General features: G+C 36.2%; 1 protein-coding gene across 2 annotated transcripts in view; it reads right to left on the bottom strand.

Moving 5' to 3' along the window:
• Positions 1-21754, bottom strand: part of LOC135698527 (sodium- and chloride-dependent neutral and basic amino acid transporter B(0+)-like) — a 382858-nt gene that overhangs the window by 201110 nt on the left and 159994 nt on the right. For both annotated transcript variants that reach the window (XM_065218542.1, XM_065218543.1), the window contains exon 3: positions 17603-18076. In XM_065218542.1, the coding sequence (XP_065074614.1) occupies positions 17603-18076 (474 nt within the window). The remainder of the gene's footprint in view (positions 1-17602; positions 18077-21754) is intronic.

Genomic DNA, 21754 nt, shown 5'->3' with positions numbered 1-21754 from the left:
CGTATTTTGATCAATCATTTAAGGAGCAACCCGATCTATTTTAAGAAGATTTTTTTTACTTATTAAGGAACATCGTCATTGTTTTATGATTCATTTACCTTTTTACCCAAAAAAATAAGACAATTACCGAAGGAAAACAATCTCAAATTGATAAATGGCTGCATGAACAAAATGTCGAATCAATTCAATGTTTAAACAGTCAAGACAGGTTGAATGCGCAAATATTCAAACGAACCCAATATGGAATCAGAATGATTATTGAGAGACTAAGAGACAAATAAATATTCGGAGCAATTTATTTTTCACAATAGGATTAAGATCTAATTTCGGTCCTACTAAGCACAACCCGCGGTTTACCTATCTTCTTGGAACGGAATAGAACAAACAATTGCTCGATTCTACTAAAGATGACTTCTAAATAAATTTCCCTTTCCAAACGTACCGTTGGAATTTAAAAATTGTTTTAATTTTGTAAAAGAATATAGGGTAGAGCGTTACTTCGTCGTAATCGCCCATTTCCGTTATATCGATCAGAAAAGATCAATAATATCAATGATTTCACCGTGCACAAATCAATAATAGGTTTGTTCCTATGCGTTAGTTCATTAGCCACAACATAAATCCTGTTAGAGCGCATTGTATAAATATTTACGCTCATTGTTCTCAAAACAAAAGAAGCGCTCCTAGCGAATTCCCTTTTTCTACGTTTATCCGTAGGACGAAGAAAATCTAATGGCGTTTCAATGCGTTAGGACAGAATTGAAACTCGTAGAACGAATTTAGAATCAAGAAGCAGTGTTAGATTTTAGACAATATCTCAACAATTTGTAACTCTTTATCAAATCCGACGGTACGTATGGAAAGGTGAATAAATTTGCAAGTCATCTTTGACAGAAAGATTCCATTTTTTTTGTTTAAACTCGTTCAGAAAAGAGAGGTAAAGCGCGGGTTGTGCTTAGTAGGACGGAAATTAGATCAAAAACCCTAACACTGCCTCTTAATTTCAATTTCGTCCTAATGTCCTGAAGCGCCATTGTATTTTCATCCTCATACCGATGAAGGCAGAAAAATTAATTCGCTAAGAGTGCTTCTTTTGTCTTGACAACAATGGATGCAAATACTTTGTTCGGATGACTTTGTTTAGTTAACCCCATTTAATGATAAAAAATAAAATGACCGGGTTTTATTGAATTTTGACGTGTAACGGTCATTCGCAATTTTAAAATACTTTTTCAGAGTTAGCTATACTAATATCAACATTAAGCTTTAGTGTGATTATTTATTAGCTAGACAGTGTTCACTCGGCTGTCGACAAAAGCAGACCACTCTCGATGTGTGCTACGCGATCGGCTGTTTTCTCGGCAGCAACCATTGTGTGGTCCTCCTCATTGTTCTTCATCAGCAGTTCTTTCGGTCGATGCGTCGTCGACTTTGGAAAGCAACCGTTTCGTGATGAGTGTGTGAGTGCTGACCACGTTTTGCGTCCATTGCTGCAATGGACGCGCTCTGACCCTCGTTGGCGTACAACAATTTGCCATACAATGAAACTACTGGAAGCGGCTCCAGTTCTGATGGAGGAGGCTTTTTGGATAGCGGAAGATAAAGTGTTTATTGTGTTGTACCTTTTGACTATATTTTTAAGATGTATTGTATAGTGACCAAGAATCCTCGGCTCTGTAAAGTTAATTCGGTTGAGCCTTACCAAATAAATTAATAAACAAAAAAAAAAAAATATTAGCTAGATAATGTTCTGAAGAGGATATATTGATAGTTCTGGTAGAGTGTGGCAGCGTGAAAATTGAACAGAAGTTCTTGAAATTGAGCGAAGGACCATTGATGCGAAAATAAGGGCTCTACATTTTCGAAGCTCTAAAGTGAACTCTAGTTTTGTTTTTTCCATACAACGTCTTTAACGCACCATTTCTATAACGCCTAGCTAGACTATCAGCACGAAAGGAAAATGAAACGGAAGCACATTTAGAACGAAAGGCTGGCTACCCGAGCAAAGTCGGTTAAAAAAATGAAAGCAAATCGATATTAAAGTTTGCAGTTTCTATCATAATGAAAACTCATTATGATTTCAATTGTCGCGACAGAAGTCTGATATCATGTTGTGCTTTCATTATGCAGTTAAGACTTTTTAAATCAAAGCAACTTAACTTGAAGTTCTGCTGTTAATTTCTTGTTTAAAATTTGATTTATGTGCATCTGTCGTTGAACTAACAATTATTGTTTATTTGTTTTGTTTAACACATTTTAGGTCATTCGTGACTAGCCCGAGGTGACATTTGAGCTCAAATCTTTCAGCGTGATAAACATGGATGCTAACCATTTACGACAGGCCCGTATTCAGTCAAACATTATGAATGCAAAATCAGTAATCAAATTTATTTAATTGAAAGCAGAATTAGTTTTCCGTTTGATTCAACAGTGTAAAATTTTGCTCTCATTTTTGCTGTGTTAACCGTGAAGTCAACCAAAATGATATCAAATCGAGTATTCAAAATAAGTTACATCTGATTTCAATTTGATCTCTAACTTTGCTCGGGTATGGATCATCTCGTCCTTGCTTTGCTCATCGCTTTCTATGAAAGTATCATCGATTTCCGAGTGAAAAGAAACTTTGACTTTCAATTTCTTTCCCTAGACGCTTTTTCACACTTCCCAGTCATCTCCCGAGCAAAGCTGAAGATCAAATTGAAATCAAAATTTGCTGTTATGATGTAACTTATTTTGAATACTCCAGTTGATCTCATTTTGGTTGACTTAACGGTTAACACAGCAAAAATGAGAGCAAAATTTTACACTGTTGAAGCAAACGGAAAACTAACCCTGCTTTCAATGAAATCAATTTGTTTACTGATTTTGCATTCATAATGTTCAACTGAATACGGGCCTGGAGTAAATGGTTACCATTCATGTTTCTCAAGCTGAAAGACTTGGGCTCTAATCTTACCCGGGCAAGTCACGAATGACCTAAAATGTGTTAAACAAATCAAATAAACAAGAATTATTAGTTCAACGACAGATGAATTTCAATTAAATTTTAAACAAGACGTAAACAGCAGAATTTCAAGTTAAGTTGCTTTCATTTAAAAAGTTTTGACTGCATAATGAAAGCACAATATGATATCAGACTTATGTTGCAACATTTGAAATCAAAATGAGTTTTCATTATGATAGCAACTGCACACTTTAATATAGATTTGCTTTCATTTTGTTAACCGACTTTGCTCGGGCTCTGTTTCAATTTGTTTAACATGCGATAATGCGACATGGATGGTAGATAAATTGATCATATTACGTGTAATGATCAAGTGTTTTCATGTGGGAAATGCTTTAAATATATGTTTTCATTTTCCGTCATATACGTCATGAAACCTCTGTTGATGTGTTTCATGAAAGACGAACCTATCAAAGCCGAGCGTCCAGTAACGCCTGGTAGATTATCTTTTCGTGGTGCGTTACGGGCATTAAGATCTACCACCGATTCCTAGTTTTAACTACTTCAAACTATGGGAACAGGACTGTTTTTGTAATAAAAGGAACACATCTTAGTCCTTTTTACTTTTTATGCCTTGTTGATAGTGACAAGACTCGGCTTTGTCCACCGAGGATGATCTTGAAACAAGGAAAAAACGAATTAGTTAATTTTTCATCTAAGTGGTTAAGACTGACAAAGGGACTGACTCTGAAGAGTATAAAGAGCAGGACCTTACAATTAGTGTCGGATTATTGCGATAAAGGCAAGAATGGTAATTGAATTAAATCAGAATACAGTGCCTTCCCGTTTTTGGCAACAAGATTTCATCAACTAATTCTTGCTTCAAATTTGTGCTAGCGCTTGCTGGGGAATTTTTCATGAAATTCCAAGTAGATAGGAACCTTAAAGAGGGGTCTAGTGATATCAGAAATGGAATTAAGCGTTCGATGGATTTTCTAGAAAGTGTAGAAAACAAAAATCATATGTTGCCAAAAACGGTAAGGCACTGAACTTCATCAATTCTCAATAGTGATGGATTAATACAACAAGCACTAAACTAAGGACACGGGGTATACCACAATAGATCAAATTACTGGTCACTGTGGGTTTATGCGATTGACTGAGAAAAAGAAAGTAAGCAGCCTCTTCATTGTATCAATTTGTTTGTCGATTGAAGTTGATATACCCTGGCGAAAATACTAATCAAATGCGCACTCCTTTGCCTAGCTCACTTAATGGGTGAGGTGACTCGAGATATTTCGTCAAATCCGCAGGCGTTTGACTTGCTCATATACTGTCTGCGGTCGGGGACAGTTCTAGCGATGTTGATCATACCTAAAGTTTACCGCAACTCTTCTTTACCTAACTATTGTTTGATTCTCTCGTCATGACGAGGGTAATCTCAGAAAAAAAACAGTAGGGTGGTGTTGCGTGCTGCACCATCATCAGTATTTCAACGGTTACTTCTGCCCTGAGTTATTACATTCAATCTAAGTGTGTGTTACTTCATAGACTTTTTCAGCTGTTCTAAAATCCGAAAATTTTACCGTGATTCTGAATTCAGTGTGTACAATTGAATTGATATTATTGTTTTTTTTTTCTACTCGAAGAACATTGTACCAAAACATCATCCTCTGTTCGAATGAAACCTCAGACCATTCAAATGGAAACATCAAAATCACTTTTTCGAATGAGAGCTGCAACCGGATGACGGTTGTTTTGTATTCAGATGATGCTCCTCTCGAATACAGGATGAACATTGATACGAGAAGCGACCGGACCTCAGTTGAAATACGTAATGCTCTCTATGGAATGATTGTCATTCAAAATTGAAATACATATAGTATTGGTTCAGTCTTATATCGCAAATCATCCAAAACGATGATGCAAATAATTCTATCGACCGTCATTTGCTGTTCTAGTTGACAACGAGGTGGAAACATAGTCATCCCTATCAGAGGTGCTACGAACATTGGTAAAGGGTGGAAACCGAAAATTGTCCATTTCGGGGTGCAGGAAGTTTCCCCTACCAACAAATGAATTACAAATCTAAAGTATTGGCAAGTTTTTTTTTCTTGATTTGTTTTCCGTTGATCTTGTTTTCCGTGCTGAGCACCAATGCTTATCGACCCATAATTCATGAAGCAACGGGACCAACGGCTTTACTTCCCTTCCGAAGAAAGACGCGATCAGAGATGTTATGCCTCAGAACATCCCGGCGGCGCCAACTGGGATTGAACCCAGGCCTGCTAGGGTGAGAGGAAATCACGCTTACCACTACACCACCGTCGCCGCTGATGTGTTTGCAAATCATCCTGTCCGTTGTCCTCTGAGCGCTGTATTTTTTTAAAGCCAAAACGCTCGATTTTCAACTTTGCAAATGAGCAACATTTTAAAAAGCTTGGTTCATTGTACTTAACAAAATTGTTTTTTTTTTATAAGTTTTTTTTTAAATAATTGTTACCTATTACACACTCAACTAAATAACCCCAATTCTATTGCTAAAACCGATCAATTTTTGATGAGCCAGCAGCTATACAATCAGAAATCTAACTTTTCAAATTGTGTACGTGCAGCTGATTTTTTTTTTAATTTAGGGACTGCTGTACGCTCAATTTTTAGATAAGAAGTATCTTCACTAATTCAAAGATTTTCTTGCAAGTGATTCAAAGATAAATTGTCAAATAGCCATCTGCTTTTGTAAACATTGATTCAAATGTCAGTTTTTCAAAGCTTCTAGCTCGTCTACGCAAACTAACACCACCATCAAGTTGAGAAAACGTTACCCTACCTGTGCGACATGTGAATTGGTTGAGAAAGTTAGCATTTTCGACTGATCATCTTGGTTTGAATCATTGTTTGTATAAGCATTTATGGTTATTTATTCTTGAATCGCACATTATTTAATAACTATAAGAAGCTTCCATTGAGTATTAAATAGTTTAATTAATTCAATACTAATATGAATATTTTCGTATAAATTACTTCAAGACTTCCCTTGGAAAATTATTACGACTTTTTCCAGAAGTTTCCACCTACTTTGCTCGGATGTATCTTCTGATTTCCTCCATAATCTTGTCCTGACTTTTCCAGGTAAATTCTTCCGATTTCTCCTAGAAGTTTTAATCTACTTCCACCAGAAGCTTCTTGAAAATTCCACCAGTAACTGTCATTGAAAAATAGTATCAACTTCCTCCGCTTGTTTTGAGTAGTCATCCCTAGAAGATGTTTTTTTATTATGGTCACTTTAACACCCTTGGATCATTCGTGACTTGTCTGGAATCATTCGTGACTTGTGAGATTTGAACATGTGACTTTGACGTGACAGGGATGGATGATAGCCACTCCGCCAGGTCCATCCTCCTTTAGAAGGATTTTCCAACTTTCCCTAAAAGATTCTCCAATCATCTCATAAAAGTTGTTTTCCAACTTCCCTCAGACGTTGTTCTTACTTTCTCTGGAAGTTTTATTCTGACTTTTCCTGAGAGTTTTGTCTCCTCCCTGAAGCTTCCTTGCTAGGAAGTAGGGATGCCAGATTTGAAGATATGTCTTCGTTTCGAAGACATTTCATGTTTTGTGAAGATTTTTGAAGACAAGTAAAAATTGAGACATATAAAGAAGAATTTTTAGCAGAAAAGTGAAGATTTTTGCTATACAAGCTCTTTCTTGGAAATTTTGACTTTGCATTATGTTAAAAATCAAAATCTGTTTGTTGAACAATCATACTTGATAAATCTTGACAATGCAGTGTTTGACAATTGGAGTCTAGGAGGAAATGAACACTGTCATTTTCTTCACACTAAAAATGCTATTGTCCACTTTGCATCCTATTCCAACAGTTTCAGAGAGATCTACAGGTCAATATAATTTTCAAATCAGAATATTACATAATCTACCTGATTTCTTGAAAACTATCCAGAAAACTTCATGAAAATCTACGATCAGCTGGAAAATTTTAGAATAATTACATATCAATATCAGGGAGAGTATTTGAGCTATAATATTTGAATTTTTGGTCAGTTACAGATCATCAGAATAGTAATTGATCTACGTAAAGATCTAGAAAACTTTAAATATACTAATCTTATAAACAATTCCGTAAATATCAACGTTAATGTCTAAAATTCGACAAAGTTGCCTGAAAAGAAGTTTCCTATGCTTTCACAAGGATTCTTGAATTTATTTTCAGTTCCATGCCCAACAAACAATTTGAGCTGATTAAAAACTGAATAAGCTATTTTTTAGCTGAAGAAGCATATTTTGGCCTGAATAAGATTTTATTCAGCTTGCAATGTTTGTTGGGTGAACTTCTTTCCAATCTCTTTAGCTTAGATTGATTCAGAGATTGTATGCCCCAGAAAATTCCTGCGGCGCCAACTGGGATTAAACCCAGGCCTTTTGGGGTGAGAGGTTATCACGCTTATCACTACACAACCGGCGCCGCTTACTGTGAACTTCTTGCGGAAGGTCTATTATATCCTCCTATAAGTCATATGGACTTATTTAAGAATTCACTTTTATTAAGTTCTTCTATATGTTCTATGGACTTCATCCAAAGCCCAACGGACTTTCAATACCTGAAAGCTTCCTCAAAGCCCCGTGGACACCTACTGGAACCCGTGAACTTCTATCCGAAGTCATGTGGGCTTTCCCAAAGTATCGGAGATCTTCTGCGTGGCATCCTGTGGACATCTTTTCGAAATTCTGAAGACTTCTCCCCAAAACCCTGTCAACTTTCATCCGAAGTATTGCAGAAATAAGTTCTTTAAGATGCCTACAGCGCAACAGTGCAAGCTGGTAAAAGTTCGGCAATAGTTACCCTTAATTGTTTTTCTCGAAACGCAATCGGATTGAGTGGATGAAACACTTCTACTGCTATGTAAACATATCATGGAAATCGGTTGAGCTAGAGCACATGAACGGCAGACGATGGGAGATGTCCGTTTTGCCCAAATTTCCCTACAATTGTTGACGAAAACTAAACAATTTCGTATGATTTGCGAAAACATTAAAATGCTGAAATAATCTGCATTAAGTATCCATATGCGAAAATTGAGGCAAAACAATTTCGTATGATTTGCGAAAACATTAAAATGCTGAAATAATCTGCATTAAGTATCCATGTGCGAAAATTGAGGTCTTCAACAGCGTCAGAGATCAAAACTACTTAGGTCAATTGATTCTCCGACATTTTTACAGAAGATTAGTATAGTTTTACTGTTATGCAAAAAATACGAAATTTATTAGTTTGCATCTACACACTACACATGTAAATTTAGGTGCTCTGAGACTGACATATACGAGCGTCAGTTTTGACATAAAATTGAGTCATAATAGACGTGAAATTCAGCTCAATCAAACGTACGTTTCGTCGAGTACCGAACTTTTCAGTCTCCGAGCATTTAATTTTACATGACATGTTTGTTTACGTCTCATCCTTTATGTCAAAGATGGATTCCGTCACGTGTAAGATTAGGTACCGTACAACGGGGTATCTTTGATAATGCGGGTAAGTTTGATAGTAGAATATAATGATTACATTTACTTTCTGCGCTTTTTTCCAAATAAAAAACATTGGTTCCATATTGTAGCTTAGGTTGTTTCCATTGATATGGTTTATAGTTTTTGTATAGTATGTGCTACATATTTTACAAACATATTAAATCTTGTTTTTCATCTATTTGAAAAAGCATTCAAACCATCACTTATGAAATGTATTTCCTATATAGCCATCACACATGCAATGTTGTATTCTTATTGATTATGGTGTTTTCTGATTATCTAGTAATTCTAGGTTTCATATTTCAAGAACTAAATTACTTGAGTTTCACGCATTTTCTTCTACATTCATCGAGCATACATACATAAATACATGATACACATACCCCGTTCACATTACAGCCTATATCACGTAATATAGGCTGTCTTGCAATGAGCACTCATACATAGGATTTCCAGTGATATCAGTATCGCTGGTTCTCTCCTCGGTGTGAGTAAAGAGAAAAGTGTATCTGCTATGTGCACCGCATCCAACAAAATGGTGCGCGCACCGTAGGTCGCCTTACTCTACACCAGAGGTTCAAGCGCACCGATTGCACGTGAGTGCGAGAGTGCAATACATCGCATACACTTCGGCAAATGAGAAATCCCGAAGTTTTACACTTGGCTACACTCAGCTTTTTTACCAGAGCAAGAGCACGCTCGCTGAAGCGATTGTGTTGCGCATTTTCCTTACCTCATAACAGCTGGCGCATTCCCTGTGCTTTGTGCACTGTCCAGTTGCCTCATCTTTTGAGATTTAAATCTGTATTTTCATCGCAAAAAATCTTTTTAATCTCTATCTGACTAATCAAAAATCTGTATAATTTCTGTATTATGGTCTCAGTGCGGATTCACGTAAACCTCCATTGAGCAAATTCATAGTTTAGAAGGAGTTTGTTCAATGTTTAGAATCATGATAAATGACTAAAGTTTGCTTTCTAAAGAATTTGAGTATTTTAAAAATCTTGAAATCCTACAATCTTGATTTTTTAAAGTGTTTTGTATCGCTTCTACTGTCTGAAAATACAAAACATGAAGAACCAGTTGTAAGAGACAAATCTGTTTCCGACTGGAAATTTCGTTAATGAAGTAACATACCTTAACCTTATAGTTAAAGTAAATATTATCAATAATATTACCATTTGCTCTAACAAATAGTATCTTTTCAAACGTGGCCGATCCCAATTTAGTTCGATGTTTGGTCATTATTTGACCAAGGCTGTTAAAAGCGCGTTCGACAGACACTTGCGTGCGAGGCATCTGCAACACTGGCTCTGCAAGCATAGCCATTTCAGGATTGATTTTTCGGTTCTTGTTTCACCATGCAACCACATCTTCGTCCAGGGGCAATGATGGTTCTAACCACAGCATACGGATACGCTTTTCGATATGAACTGACTACGACAAATGATTTCGGAAATCTAAGACCCCGAAACGTACTGCCAGGATCGTACACTGTTCTCCTCCGTGTCTCTCTCTCTCTCTCTCTCTCTCTCTCTCTCTTCGTTTTACGTTCGTGCACGATAGGGAATGCTCCTGCTCTCCGTTAGAGCCAGTGATGCCACATTTTTTCGATTTTCAATCTGTATTTTTATCGCAAAAAACCTTTTAAATCTGTACCTTACTGACAAAAATCTGTAAACAAATCTGTAAAATGTCTTTATCATGGTCTTAGTGGAGCTTTACGGAAATCTCCATTGAGTTAATTCATAGTTCAGAAGGACTGTGTTCAAAGTTAAGAATCTCGAAAAATTACTAATATTTGCTTTCTAAAGAATTTGGTTTTTTAAAAAATCTCGAAATCCTACAATATTTTTTTATATTTTTGTATCTTTTCTACAGATTGAAAAAACAAAAGATTAAGTTCCAGTTGTGAGAGGCGAATCTGTTTTCGGCTGAAGATTTTCTTAATGAAGTAACTATCACAATTTTCTAGAATTTTATTTTTTGTATGTCTTTATTTACGAAAACCTTTATCTGGACATTTGTATTTTTTTTCAACTCCGTAAATTTTCAATAAGTTTTAACACAAAACTCTTACTGAAAGTTTAATCGAATTGTATGCAATATTCCAAGGGGTGTTCAACTCTGCAAACCATAATTCGTGACGAGTTATTAGTTGTGTCAAAAGCTGTGCCAAGCGCTCTGCCGAACGTACCTATCAAGAACAATTAAATTATGCTTATCAAGGTGTTTGACAACCCTGAAAGTTTTGATTTTTGTAATTTTTGTTTACTACTCAATTTCTCTGATGGATCATGTCACCTTCATTTTCATTGAAGCGTTATCGGATCGGGAGGTGGAAGAGGAACTGCAAACCATCAAACCTTTACGGTGTTGTAGCATAGTTCAATCCCACGCTAGGAGCAACATCTTCAAACCAGTTTTAAATCATCTGATCTACTCAGAAGTGCGTGTCCTCACAGATATAACCCAAGTCTATCGTATCGTTGATTATGATGCCGTCCCCTGAAGAACTGTCATGAAAATAGGATTCTCAGCCACCACAGACTTCAGCGGAAGCGCTTTATCAGGAACCTTAGATCTGTATAGAACTCGAGAATATTCCGCCCAATCCAGTCCACACCAATTAAGACTAATGACTGACAATAATATCCGAGAAAAAACGCAGGAGAAAATATGAAAATTTCCGTCCCGAAGATACTCGGCAAGACCGGGAGTCAAATCTGGCCGCCCCCTATGATAAGCTTGTTTTATTCTTTATTGTTCATTATGCATAACAAAATTGTTGATGTACCTCAACTCTCGCAGAAGATCCTGCTCTGATCCTTCGTTGTACGCTTCGAGATTGGATACACACGACAGTATCAAATGTTATGATCAAAAATAAGAAGCACCCTTTAAAGCCTCCAGTGGAACAGCATGTGAGCTAGAATGTGAGCAGCGTTGGAAAATTTTCACGATATTTCACGAAGTTTATCAAGGAAAAAGTTTGTGAGACCTAGTGAACTTTTCCAATAGTGAATATGAAGATTCATCAAACTATAGATGCTCGATGCTCATCGTTCCACAATTAAATCTGAACTACGCAGGATGCACGGATGTTACTCTTCTTTTCATACGAATAATAGCATAGTGTAGATGTTCTGCCATCCCCGTTGTATAGTTGGGATCCATTTACTTGATATTGATAAAATTGTTGGTGTGGCCATCGAGCATTTTTTACAATGATTTCATCCGTCTTGACTGCCGTATAGACAAGGCACTCTGGACCGGCCATGGTGTACATAGATAAACTCAACTGAAGTGAGGCCCTGATAGAAGCTATTCTAGATGAAAACACAATCCTTGTGGTTTTTTTTTTGCTGTGATTCGAAAGAGACGGACTTAGTTTTGCTAGGTTTGAAGAGATTCACGATTCAGACAATACTTACAGAATTGTTCGAATGATCCCCAACACCGGTGGGTATCTGTTTGTCGTTTACAACTTCTTAATTGAATCCATGTATCACCAGTCATACATAAACATTCTCTCACTAGTTTCGTTTGTGAGTAAACAAAGTATTGACCCGAGTAGTAAACCTTAGAAATGGTCGAAAAATGTCAACACTAAACAGTGATGCCGTTTTATATTATATTGTTTGTGTCCAACTTGTCAAAGCATGTCCTTATGTGCTGAACAATGTGCCATGCTGTGTTTCAGCACAGTGTACAGAGTTGATAGCCCTTCATTTTTGAAATTTTGTTAATCAAATATCAATATACCCAGTTGACTCTTCGACAAATAAAAAGGGAAACTACTATTTCTTCCAAAGAGAAATCAGAGCATCTGAACATCAGAAGTCCATTCAAAAGATTCCAAGTCCATTTGAAGCTAAAACAATAATAATTTATTTAGTGAAAAAGACGATTTGGGTTTGATGCTCAGATTAAATTCAAGCTGTTCAAAAGAAAGAAAAGATTATTATTCGGAATTAAAAAAATATAAAAAATAGCATAACATATTTTCCCCTTATTTGAAAAATCTGAAAAATCTGTATATTTTTCAAAAATCTGTAATCTGTATATACAGATATCTGTATCAAAATATTGACAAAAATCTGTATGATTACAGATAAATCTGTATATGTGGCATCACTGGTTAGAGCGTTCGTACACGGCGAGCAACGAAAGTTTTTTCCGCGTGCATCGTGTTTTCTTCTCGGCGTGTGGGTCAACACATACACTTCCTAGGAACACGTGCGAGTAAAAGCCAAGCCTGATTACAAGACAGCGTATATCACGTGATATACGCTGTAATGTGAACGGGGTATTATCAAAGTAACCCCAAATCAAAATACTGATGTTCGGACTCAAGACTAAAAAAAATAGTGCAAATGCTTTAATTTCCGTTAAACATATTTTTGACTTATTGACTCTAGGATCCTCAATTCTTGTTTACAAAAAAATTGAAAAATATTAATTGCTTTAAAACATATTTAGAATATACTTTGAAAAACTATCAATGCTACCCCGTTTTACGGTATTTCGAAGTGTGTACGATGGCAGGGAAATTGGGGTAAAACGGGTATTTTTCATCGTCTACCGTCTATGAGATCTAGCCCAAACGATTCCCTGGTTAGTTTTACATAGAAGTGAGCAGTGGTGTTTCATTATGACGTCTTCAGTATTGTTAATGGTAACGAAATTTTCGATCTCCACATTGAAGGTTTGAGGTTTGTGATTAAAGCCCAAGTGAGATGTAAAATATAACTTATCCGAATGTTGGGCAAATACGTAGCAAAAATTATTACAAACAACTTTGTATGATACATAAAAATTGGCTAGGTACAAATCGTGGTAGATATTTTGTTTTTATTTTGAGGATGAACTCATATGAACAGTTTTCAACAGCACCTTTTTCACAATTTACATACATCTACAATGTTTGTGTTTCAAATCACTGTGCGGAAGTGTGGCCTTATTACTAAATCCAATCAAATTTGTAAAATTCCATTGACATGTCATTCCTCTTACAATCAAGATACAGTTGTGCTACAAGTGTCATCCAACATGTTTCCACCAGTCACCATAGTATAGACTCTAGCATTCGAATCTTGATTCCAAGAATACAACAAAGGCGAAATGATACGAACGGCCAATTCAATCTTCTGTCAAAAAGTCAATCAATGAACGTAGACAAATCAAAGCCAAAACACATGCTACGTCCTGTTCCATTTTGATCACCATTTCTTCTTTCCACTTGTTTTCGCATTCGGCTATCATTCCGACAACGGTCATTCCAATAGGCATTTTGGCAAAGCACATCCACCCACTTATATCAGTTCCTTCTGTGTTGTTGGCAGGGTACGGTGGTGCAAAACGCACCGTTTATGAAAAATTGTGAATTGATAGTGTATGGAAGCATAAATTAAGGAAAAAGTAATTAAATATAGGGTAAATTATGGCTTCGGCACCCATTCACTGTTTTCGGCAACCGAAATTGAAACGTTTATTTCACTGTATTTTCCCATCAAAACTCTTCGCTGAATGTATTAAGCCGATTCCTTACCTTTTCAGTTTCAATCTGATTACATTTTTACGACTGTGAATTCCTGTTATACCATATTTTTCTTTAAATGAAATATACATACTACAAAATACGGCTGATTTCGAGTTGCCGATAATAGAACAGCTGGTTAACACGCATTTCAAATGGAAAGGGTGCCGAAGAAAAAGAGACTGCCGACAATAGTCACTCTCACTTGAGAAGTTTGGAGCGTTGTAAAAACATGTTCAACCCGTTTTGATCAATTCTGTCGATTGGAATTGGTAGAACAGCAAGCAGCAGATAAATGTCAACAAACAAACCTGTCATGTATGTGTGTGACGCTGAGAAATCGCTAATAGAAGTTCGGACGCTGCTTAGATTGACGAGAATACGTAAATTCCCCTAGTTCGCCATAATGTTTTCTACGAAGACCGAGTGATTTCGAACTCCAAACGATGATTTTTCATGATTGGGAACTATTTCTCGCTAATTGCAAATGCGAATTGCACGGAACAACTACCAAATAGCAGCGCCGGTGGTGTAGTGGTAAGCGTGATTACCTCTCACTCCAGCAGGCCTGGGTTCAATCCCAGTCGGCGCCGCCGGGATGTTCTGAGGCATAAAATCTCTGATCACGCCACGGAGTGCACAATTTTGCATCAATGTTATGAAACATTTCACAGTTGATCGAGATGATACCAATTAGCCAAGAATCCCTCCAATAAGTTCTCGGTACATCTTTTAGCTACCGTTTGAACAAATAAAAAAAAAATACTATGGAGGGATTTCAAGCTAAAATGTTCTGATCGCGAAATATTGATGATTAATACCAAAATTGTCCAACCCGTTTTGTGTGGTGTGCTGCTGATTTTCAGTGTTGCTCAGTGGGAACTTTCATAAATAACGTAGTAGTTGAGGGAGGAGAGGGGTTTCAGAAGTTGGGACAGGCCATGTATTAGGTGTATTGCAAAACACGCTCCGCGGGGGAAGGGGAGTTAATTGGTCATAAAAATATATACGTAATTTATAGATATCCCTAATTTTACTTCCAAGGCTGTGTCGCAATGGGCGAGTTAAATTTATCTCGTGGTTAAAAGTGACACATGAGTTAACGAATAACTCTGCTAACGAGCGTGGTTATTTCGGACCGACTAGAAGTAAAATTTTGGTAACCGTGGCTGAGCTCTGTTTGAAAACTGATCAATTCCCGGCATTTTCGAACATTGAAAATAACTTTCGAAATGTCACGATAAAAAAACTCGGCAATTGGCAACAGCCCACGAAGTATTTCTCGATTACTTTTTCGAACGTATCAGCTTTTGTAAACAACGCATTTGATCGTCGATTTGGCGTAACTGGTAGCTCAACCACTGCTGCTACCTGCTTACTCGCCGTCCGAAGCGAAAATGAGTTAAGGCACATTAGCAGCGCTGATTTATAGCTTTTCAGATTCAAGCAGCACGATGTGCAACCAAATTGTACTCGATTATGAGGACTGGTTTGGGGAGAACGTTTATTTCATGAAAACAGTGATAACATTATCACTTTTTATTTGTCCATTGTTAAAACAGTTTTTTTTTTAATTATTGAAAAAACGTTTATTGCAACAGCTACGAAAGGTATTTCCTATCGATTGGTGTATTTGGATTTCAATTTTATCTATAAATGACAAAGTTATAAGCGTTCAAAGTTTTACACCTTTTCGTGGCGGTCGCAATTTTAGATTTTCGATTTACCCCCCGTTACTTCTCTTAAAAATGTGCGTATAGTTTATGTGTTCATAGGATTTATGTGCTGCCACAAATACACAGCATTGATCAAATTGTTTAGCAAAAAATCCGTCATGCAACATACGATACATAAAATCACGTGTATTTCAAACTTTGCCTACAAATCCCTGGAGATGTACCAGTTCTGGCTAAAAATATTTTTAATAAAGATAGCTAATTATTCCTACAAATTTTAAAATGATCTTATATTTAACATTATACGTTAATAGAGTAATGTTTACTCATACTATGAACCCCCGTTAATTTGAATGATACTGCATGCGCATATCAAATGCCACTTCGCATTTTCTGGATGATGATTATCAGCATATAATATATCGATTAAATTTAAGATATAAGGACAACAATGCAACATCAGTAATTCGTCTCACTAAAAATTGCAGGTACCCTTAAAACTTTAGAAAATGAGCACCCATCATTCCAAACTGTACATTGGACTGTTTTTGACCTATGATTATCTTAAATAAATAAAAGTAAGTTTAGAGGGTGTTTTTTGTAACACATACAATGATAGAACAGCAATAGTTTGTATCGATTAACTTGATTTGATAACGTTTGTTACTTAGGACATTTAAAAAAGTTAAGCGAGAACTTTTGTGTTCATATGCAGTGATGCCGAATTTTTAGAATGAATTTGAATAAAATAATTGCAATAATTGAACAAAAGGTTTTCTAAATGGCATTTGTTGAGTTTTCCCGTATTTATCTTTGTTAGATCACTAAACTACAAGCTGGTAAAATTTTTTGGATTTCACCAAAGTTAAAGTCAATAAAACACAACTTATGAAAAATATTCCAAAATGTCGTGATCACTGCAGATCGCAAAACTGGTTGCAAGATCTTGAGGCGTTCTCCAAGAGTTGCTTTCTCAGTTCATACATTATGACCTTCCACTGCAATCGGCTCCCGTTACTCGAGAAAAGCATCTGAGGAAATGTTTTCGTTGTTTTTCTGCAAGTGGGCATTTTATCCCATGGGTGCATTTTGGCCTGTTCTCCCCAACGTTGTACACACCGATTATTCCCGTTGCTTATTTTTGGAAGTGCATACCATTCGACGAACATGGCAACCATGACGATTGACTTTCGTAGTGGAAGCTGGTCGTGTGCTTCCGGGAAATACTAATCAAATCAAAAGCTCGACCCTGTGTTTGTGTGGATGCGTGTGCTGTATGGAGGTTGTTGCTCTTGGAGAGTGATTAGTCGGAAGTTGCTTGTTGGATTCTGATGCTATGAGTTAGTTGTGACGTGGGAGTAATTTGCAACCTGTTGCGAGCGGGCATAATTTGAAATCGGTATAATATTTATATGAGAAGGATGAACTCAATCATCAATCAAAACAAACAACCGCAAATATCAGTAGGTGAAAAGTAATAAAATCCATAAAACTTAAATCTCTTTTCATTATGAAACATCCATGTACTATTAACCATCGTATGAAGCAATGATGTGACCAATTTAATCATCATAAGTGGAGAAAAAACTTGAGCAAGGAAGCGCCAAAAGTAGGGCTCCCGCTTTATACCACGGGAAAACAATTACAATTATTGTCGTTTCATCTCGTTTTCTTGCATCTTCATCATCATACACATTATCATAATCACTATCCAGGTCATATTTGACGTAATAGCTCGCAGAAAGAGACACAAACAAACCCGTACCTGGCTGCAAAAGCAGCGAAAGAAAGTGTTGAACGGTGGCTTTTGTGCAAATTAAATTCACATTATCACGTCGATTGCGGAAAACGACATCGACGGCGACGGCGTCGACGATAATAAAAGTAACGTTTATGACTCACCTGTTTGTTTGACTGATCATCGCTCTCAGCGGCTACGTTGGTCTGGGAGGTGACTTTGGTCGACAGGAGCTTCACGGTGGACCCATTGTGCATTACACTGACGTTGTTGGCATTGGTCGGTGAGGACAGATACCGCAGATCACTGGCCGTGGGAATTCCAGCCGTGGTCGTAGTGGCGTTGTTATCGGTAATACTGCTACCGCTGTGATTGCTGTTGGAAATGGTGTTACTGGTATAGTTGTTGAATGCCGTATGGGTGGTCCAGATCGGAGTCGACGATGTGGGATTATAGGGTTGCTTCCGGTGGGTCGCTCGGTCGATGGTTAGAGTTTGGCCCGGTTTGCCGAGCCCATTGCCAAGGACACCCTCTGCGGACTTTTTCCGTTCCGTCGTGAACGAAATTGTGCCATCGGAAAAGCGGTGGAATGTCAGGTTTTCATCCGACAGGAAGGACATGGATGTGACGCTCGATATCTGTGGGTAGGGGAGTGAAGGAGATGAAACAAAGATTAATTATTCAATTAAATTGGTTTTAGGACAGAGATTACTGGGAAGCAGAGCAGTTCCACACTAACGGACGAATTGATTTGTTTTTTCACTCTCCGAATTTCATGACACTTCTGTTCACCAAGAAACCAAGTTTGTACTGAAATTCGGCCATTGTGGCTCACGCCGGGTTTTTTTTTGCAAATGCCATCCAGTTTCCTACAACTTTGCCTCTAACGTCATTTCAGTAAGATGAGTCGTTTTCGTGCCATGATTTATTGGCAAATATAAAATACGCCATTGAACTATTGGCATGAGTCGAAATGGCCGATTTTCAGTGCAAACTTGGTACATTGCCCTTAGCGAACAATTATGCAAAGTTTCATGGATTTCAGAGAGGTAAAATTTAAAATAAGATCATTTTTTTCGCTATTTAGCCTGGGACTGCTGAACTTGAAGTTATGCTTATTCGAATGCTACTATGGATTTGAAGAAGATTTTGTCCACATTTAAATGCGTGTATATATGGTCTTCAACTTTACGTGAACACGGATAAGCTTTCTTTGTAGCAACGAAGCCAAAAGCATAGGTTAAAATTTGTTTCAAACACTGCACTATGGGCCAGAAGTGCAATCCAGCGGGATAAAATTAATAACTCCGAAACTAAGCTTTTCCGTGTCTTCTGTAAAGTCTGTGGCGTCGCATAACCTCACTTTTTGCCTATGCACATACTTTCAAAACCAGATTTAATGTCATATTCATATTCGAATCGGTTTAAAATACACTTAATCTTCTAGTTTATTTATTTATTTATTTAATAATTTATTTATTTATCTTTTTATTTATTTATTTGCTTATTTTTTTTTTTTATTTTTTTATTTATTTATTTATTTATTTGTTTATTTATTTATTTATTTATTTATTTATTTATTTATTTATTTATTTATTTATTTATTTATTTATTTATTTATTTATTTATTTATTTATTTATTTATTTATTTCTTTATTTATTTATTTTTTTATTTATTTATTTATTTATTTATTTATTTATTTATTTATTTATTTATTTATTTATTTATTTATTTATTTATTTATTAATATATTTATTTATTTATTTATTTATTTATTTATTTATTTATTTATTTATTTAGTTATTTATTTATTTATTTATTTATTTATTTATTTATTTATTTAGTTATTTATTTATTTATTTATTTCGTCATGCAACGTAGACTAGAACATATTCGACTAATGTTTTGTATTCTTAAATTTATTTATTTATTTATTTCGTCAACTTTGGAAAAGAGGTTAATAGTATAATTTTGTCTTTAATAAAAATTAAGCAGTATCAGCTTTCCTTTTTTTTATGAGTTATAATGCCTTATAAAGTAAAAATATTGTTTTAGTTAATGCCGAGACATTGTTAAGTCAAAAGTTTCGCAGTATTGATTGTAAGAGGTCCTCATGCGGTTTAATGGCCCATATTTTGTATAATTTGTGCGATGACGTTTTATGGCAAATAAATTTGGATTTCGGAGTTGCCGAGTAGGTGCATGGAAATTTAATTTTGATAAAAGTTCTGTGGAGTCACTGCGCTGCGAAACGATATCGTTTACAAATGAAAACATTGCATATTCACGACGCTCTTTTAGTGTTTGTATGTTTATAAGCATGCAGCGTGCTTCATATGATGGAAGAGGAAATGATGTCCAACTTAATTTACGAAGAGCGTATAATAGAAATTGTTTTTGTACGGATTCTAATCTTTCTTCGTGTGTGATTGAAAAAGGAGACCATACAATGCTGTAATATTCTAGTATTGACCTCACATAGGCAATATATAGTGTTTTAATCGTGTATGGGTCCTGAAAGTTATAGCAAAAGCGCTTGATAAAGCCTAGCATGTCATTTGCCCTGTGAATAATTGTGTTGTAATGGTCTATGAAAGTTAGTTAAGAGTCTAAGATAATTCCTAAATCCCTAACTCTTTCACATTTTTCTACATTCTGATTTCCTAGTGCAATTGAAATATTTGAAGTTGTTCTTTTCCTGCTAGATGATATCAAGTTGCATTTATTAAATTCAATTCTAGTAGACTTTTTTTGCACCATATGTAGAATACGTGTATTTCATTCCGGAATAACTATATTGATGTCTTCTTCATTTCTTATTTCTTTAAATTCAAGTAAATTTGTCGAGGTCGAGCGACCCTTGAAAAAGCCGTGTTGCATGTCAGTCATTCTATTTTTGATTTGGAGCGATTATTTTTCGTTGACAATTGCCTCGAAAAATTTAGGAATGCATGAGATAATGGCTATACCACGATAATTACGAACGTCCGATTTTCGGCCAGATTTAAAGGTAGGCACTAGGAATGAACTTTTCCAAATTTTTGGGAAGGTTCCAGATTCCAGAGACATATTAAAAAGCCAAAACAATGGAGCAGTGAGTTCGATTGCTAGACATTTAATAAATACTGGAGGTATTCCGTCACGTCCAGGACCTTTTGAGGCATCTAATTTAATCTGCAAAATATCCTGCACTTGAAGTTGATTGAGGCCAATGTCCTTTGAAAATTCTGGAAAAAATGCCAAATAATCGCGAAGATACATTCATTTTCAGAGTCCAGAATGAAGTGATTCAGAATTTTGCAAAGTGATTCACTACTTTCCGAAGTGAATCCAAACCTTTCTGAAGTGATTCATTACTTTCAGAAGTTATTGTTATTTGTTTATTTGGAGTGATTCTAAAATGTTATTTTGAACATATCTAAACGGATTCACCTGCAGAACAATCATCAAATAATATATTGCCATTGGAATTGCTTTGAGTATTATTCCATGAGCGTTGTTTTGCATTAAAATCACCAATAATGAAGAATTCAGACCTATGACGGGTAAGTTTCTGCAGGTCACCATTGAGAAAATCTCTTTTGCTGCGCTACGCATGGCAAATAGGCAGCTATAAACGAAAGTTGTCCAAATTTTGATTTGACAGTTTTAAAAACTTTGGTTTCAAACGATGATACGTCTATGAACAATGATGGCAATTCCTAGAACCGCACTACCGTTAATACTGGTGACAACGCTCTGATGAGACAACGAAACCTTACCCCCAAGCTCCTCCCCTGATCCTATCCTTCGACAATGTACCTCTCTAACCTCGAGTAAGCCGCGAGTATTCGGCCCAACTCCTACTAGACATAGAATTAAGTGAATTTTGTTACAAACAAAAAACAATTAACTATCGGCTCCGTAAAGCTAACGCGATTGATCCTTCCAAATAAACGAACTAGTATAAAAAAAATGATGGCAATCCCACCACCGGCTCCATCAAGACGATCATTTCAATAAATGAAATAATGTGCATTATAGAACGTTATAATTTTATCGGCGATATGCACGTTATGAACTCTCATAAAGTTAAATAACTCGTCTTCATTACCTTTAAGAGGCCGAGCTTCCAATTCAAAATATTTAATAATTTAAAATCCAGTACTGCATTTCAAAGTCATGACGATATTGTTCGTAAATTTTACTCCAGTTTGAATAGCATCAAACATGGGGATTTATTGTTCTTCATCAGCAGTTCTTTCGGTCGATGCTTCGTCGACTTTGGAAATCAACCGTTTCGTGATGAGTGTGTGAGTGCTGACCACGTTTTGCG

The sequence above is a fragment of the Ochlerotatus camptorhynchus genome, unplaced genomic scaffold (assembly GCF_037179485.1).
Source record: "Ochlerotatus camptorhynchus isolate MF236.1 unplaced genomic scaffold, CSIRO-AGI_Acam_v1.1 ptg000089l, whole genome shotgun sequence".
In the NCBI taxonomy this organism is placed as follows: Eukaryota; Metazoa; Arthropoda; class Insecta; order Diptera; family Culicidae; genus Ochlerotatus; species Ochlerotatus camptorhynchus.
The sequence above is the reverse complement of the archived record's forward strand: the minus strand, read 5'-3'. Positions and strand labels throughout refer to the sequence as shown.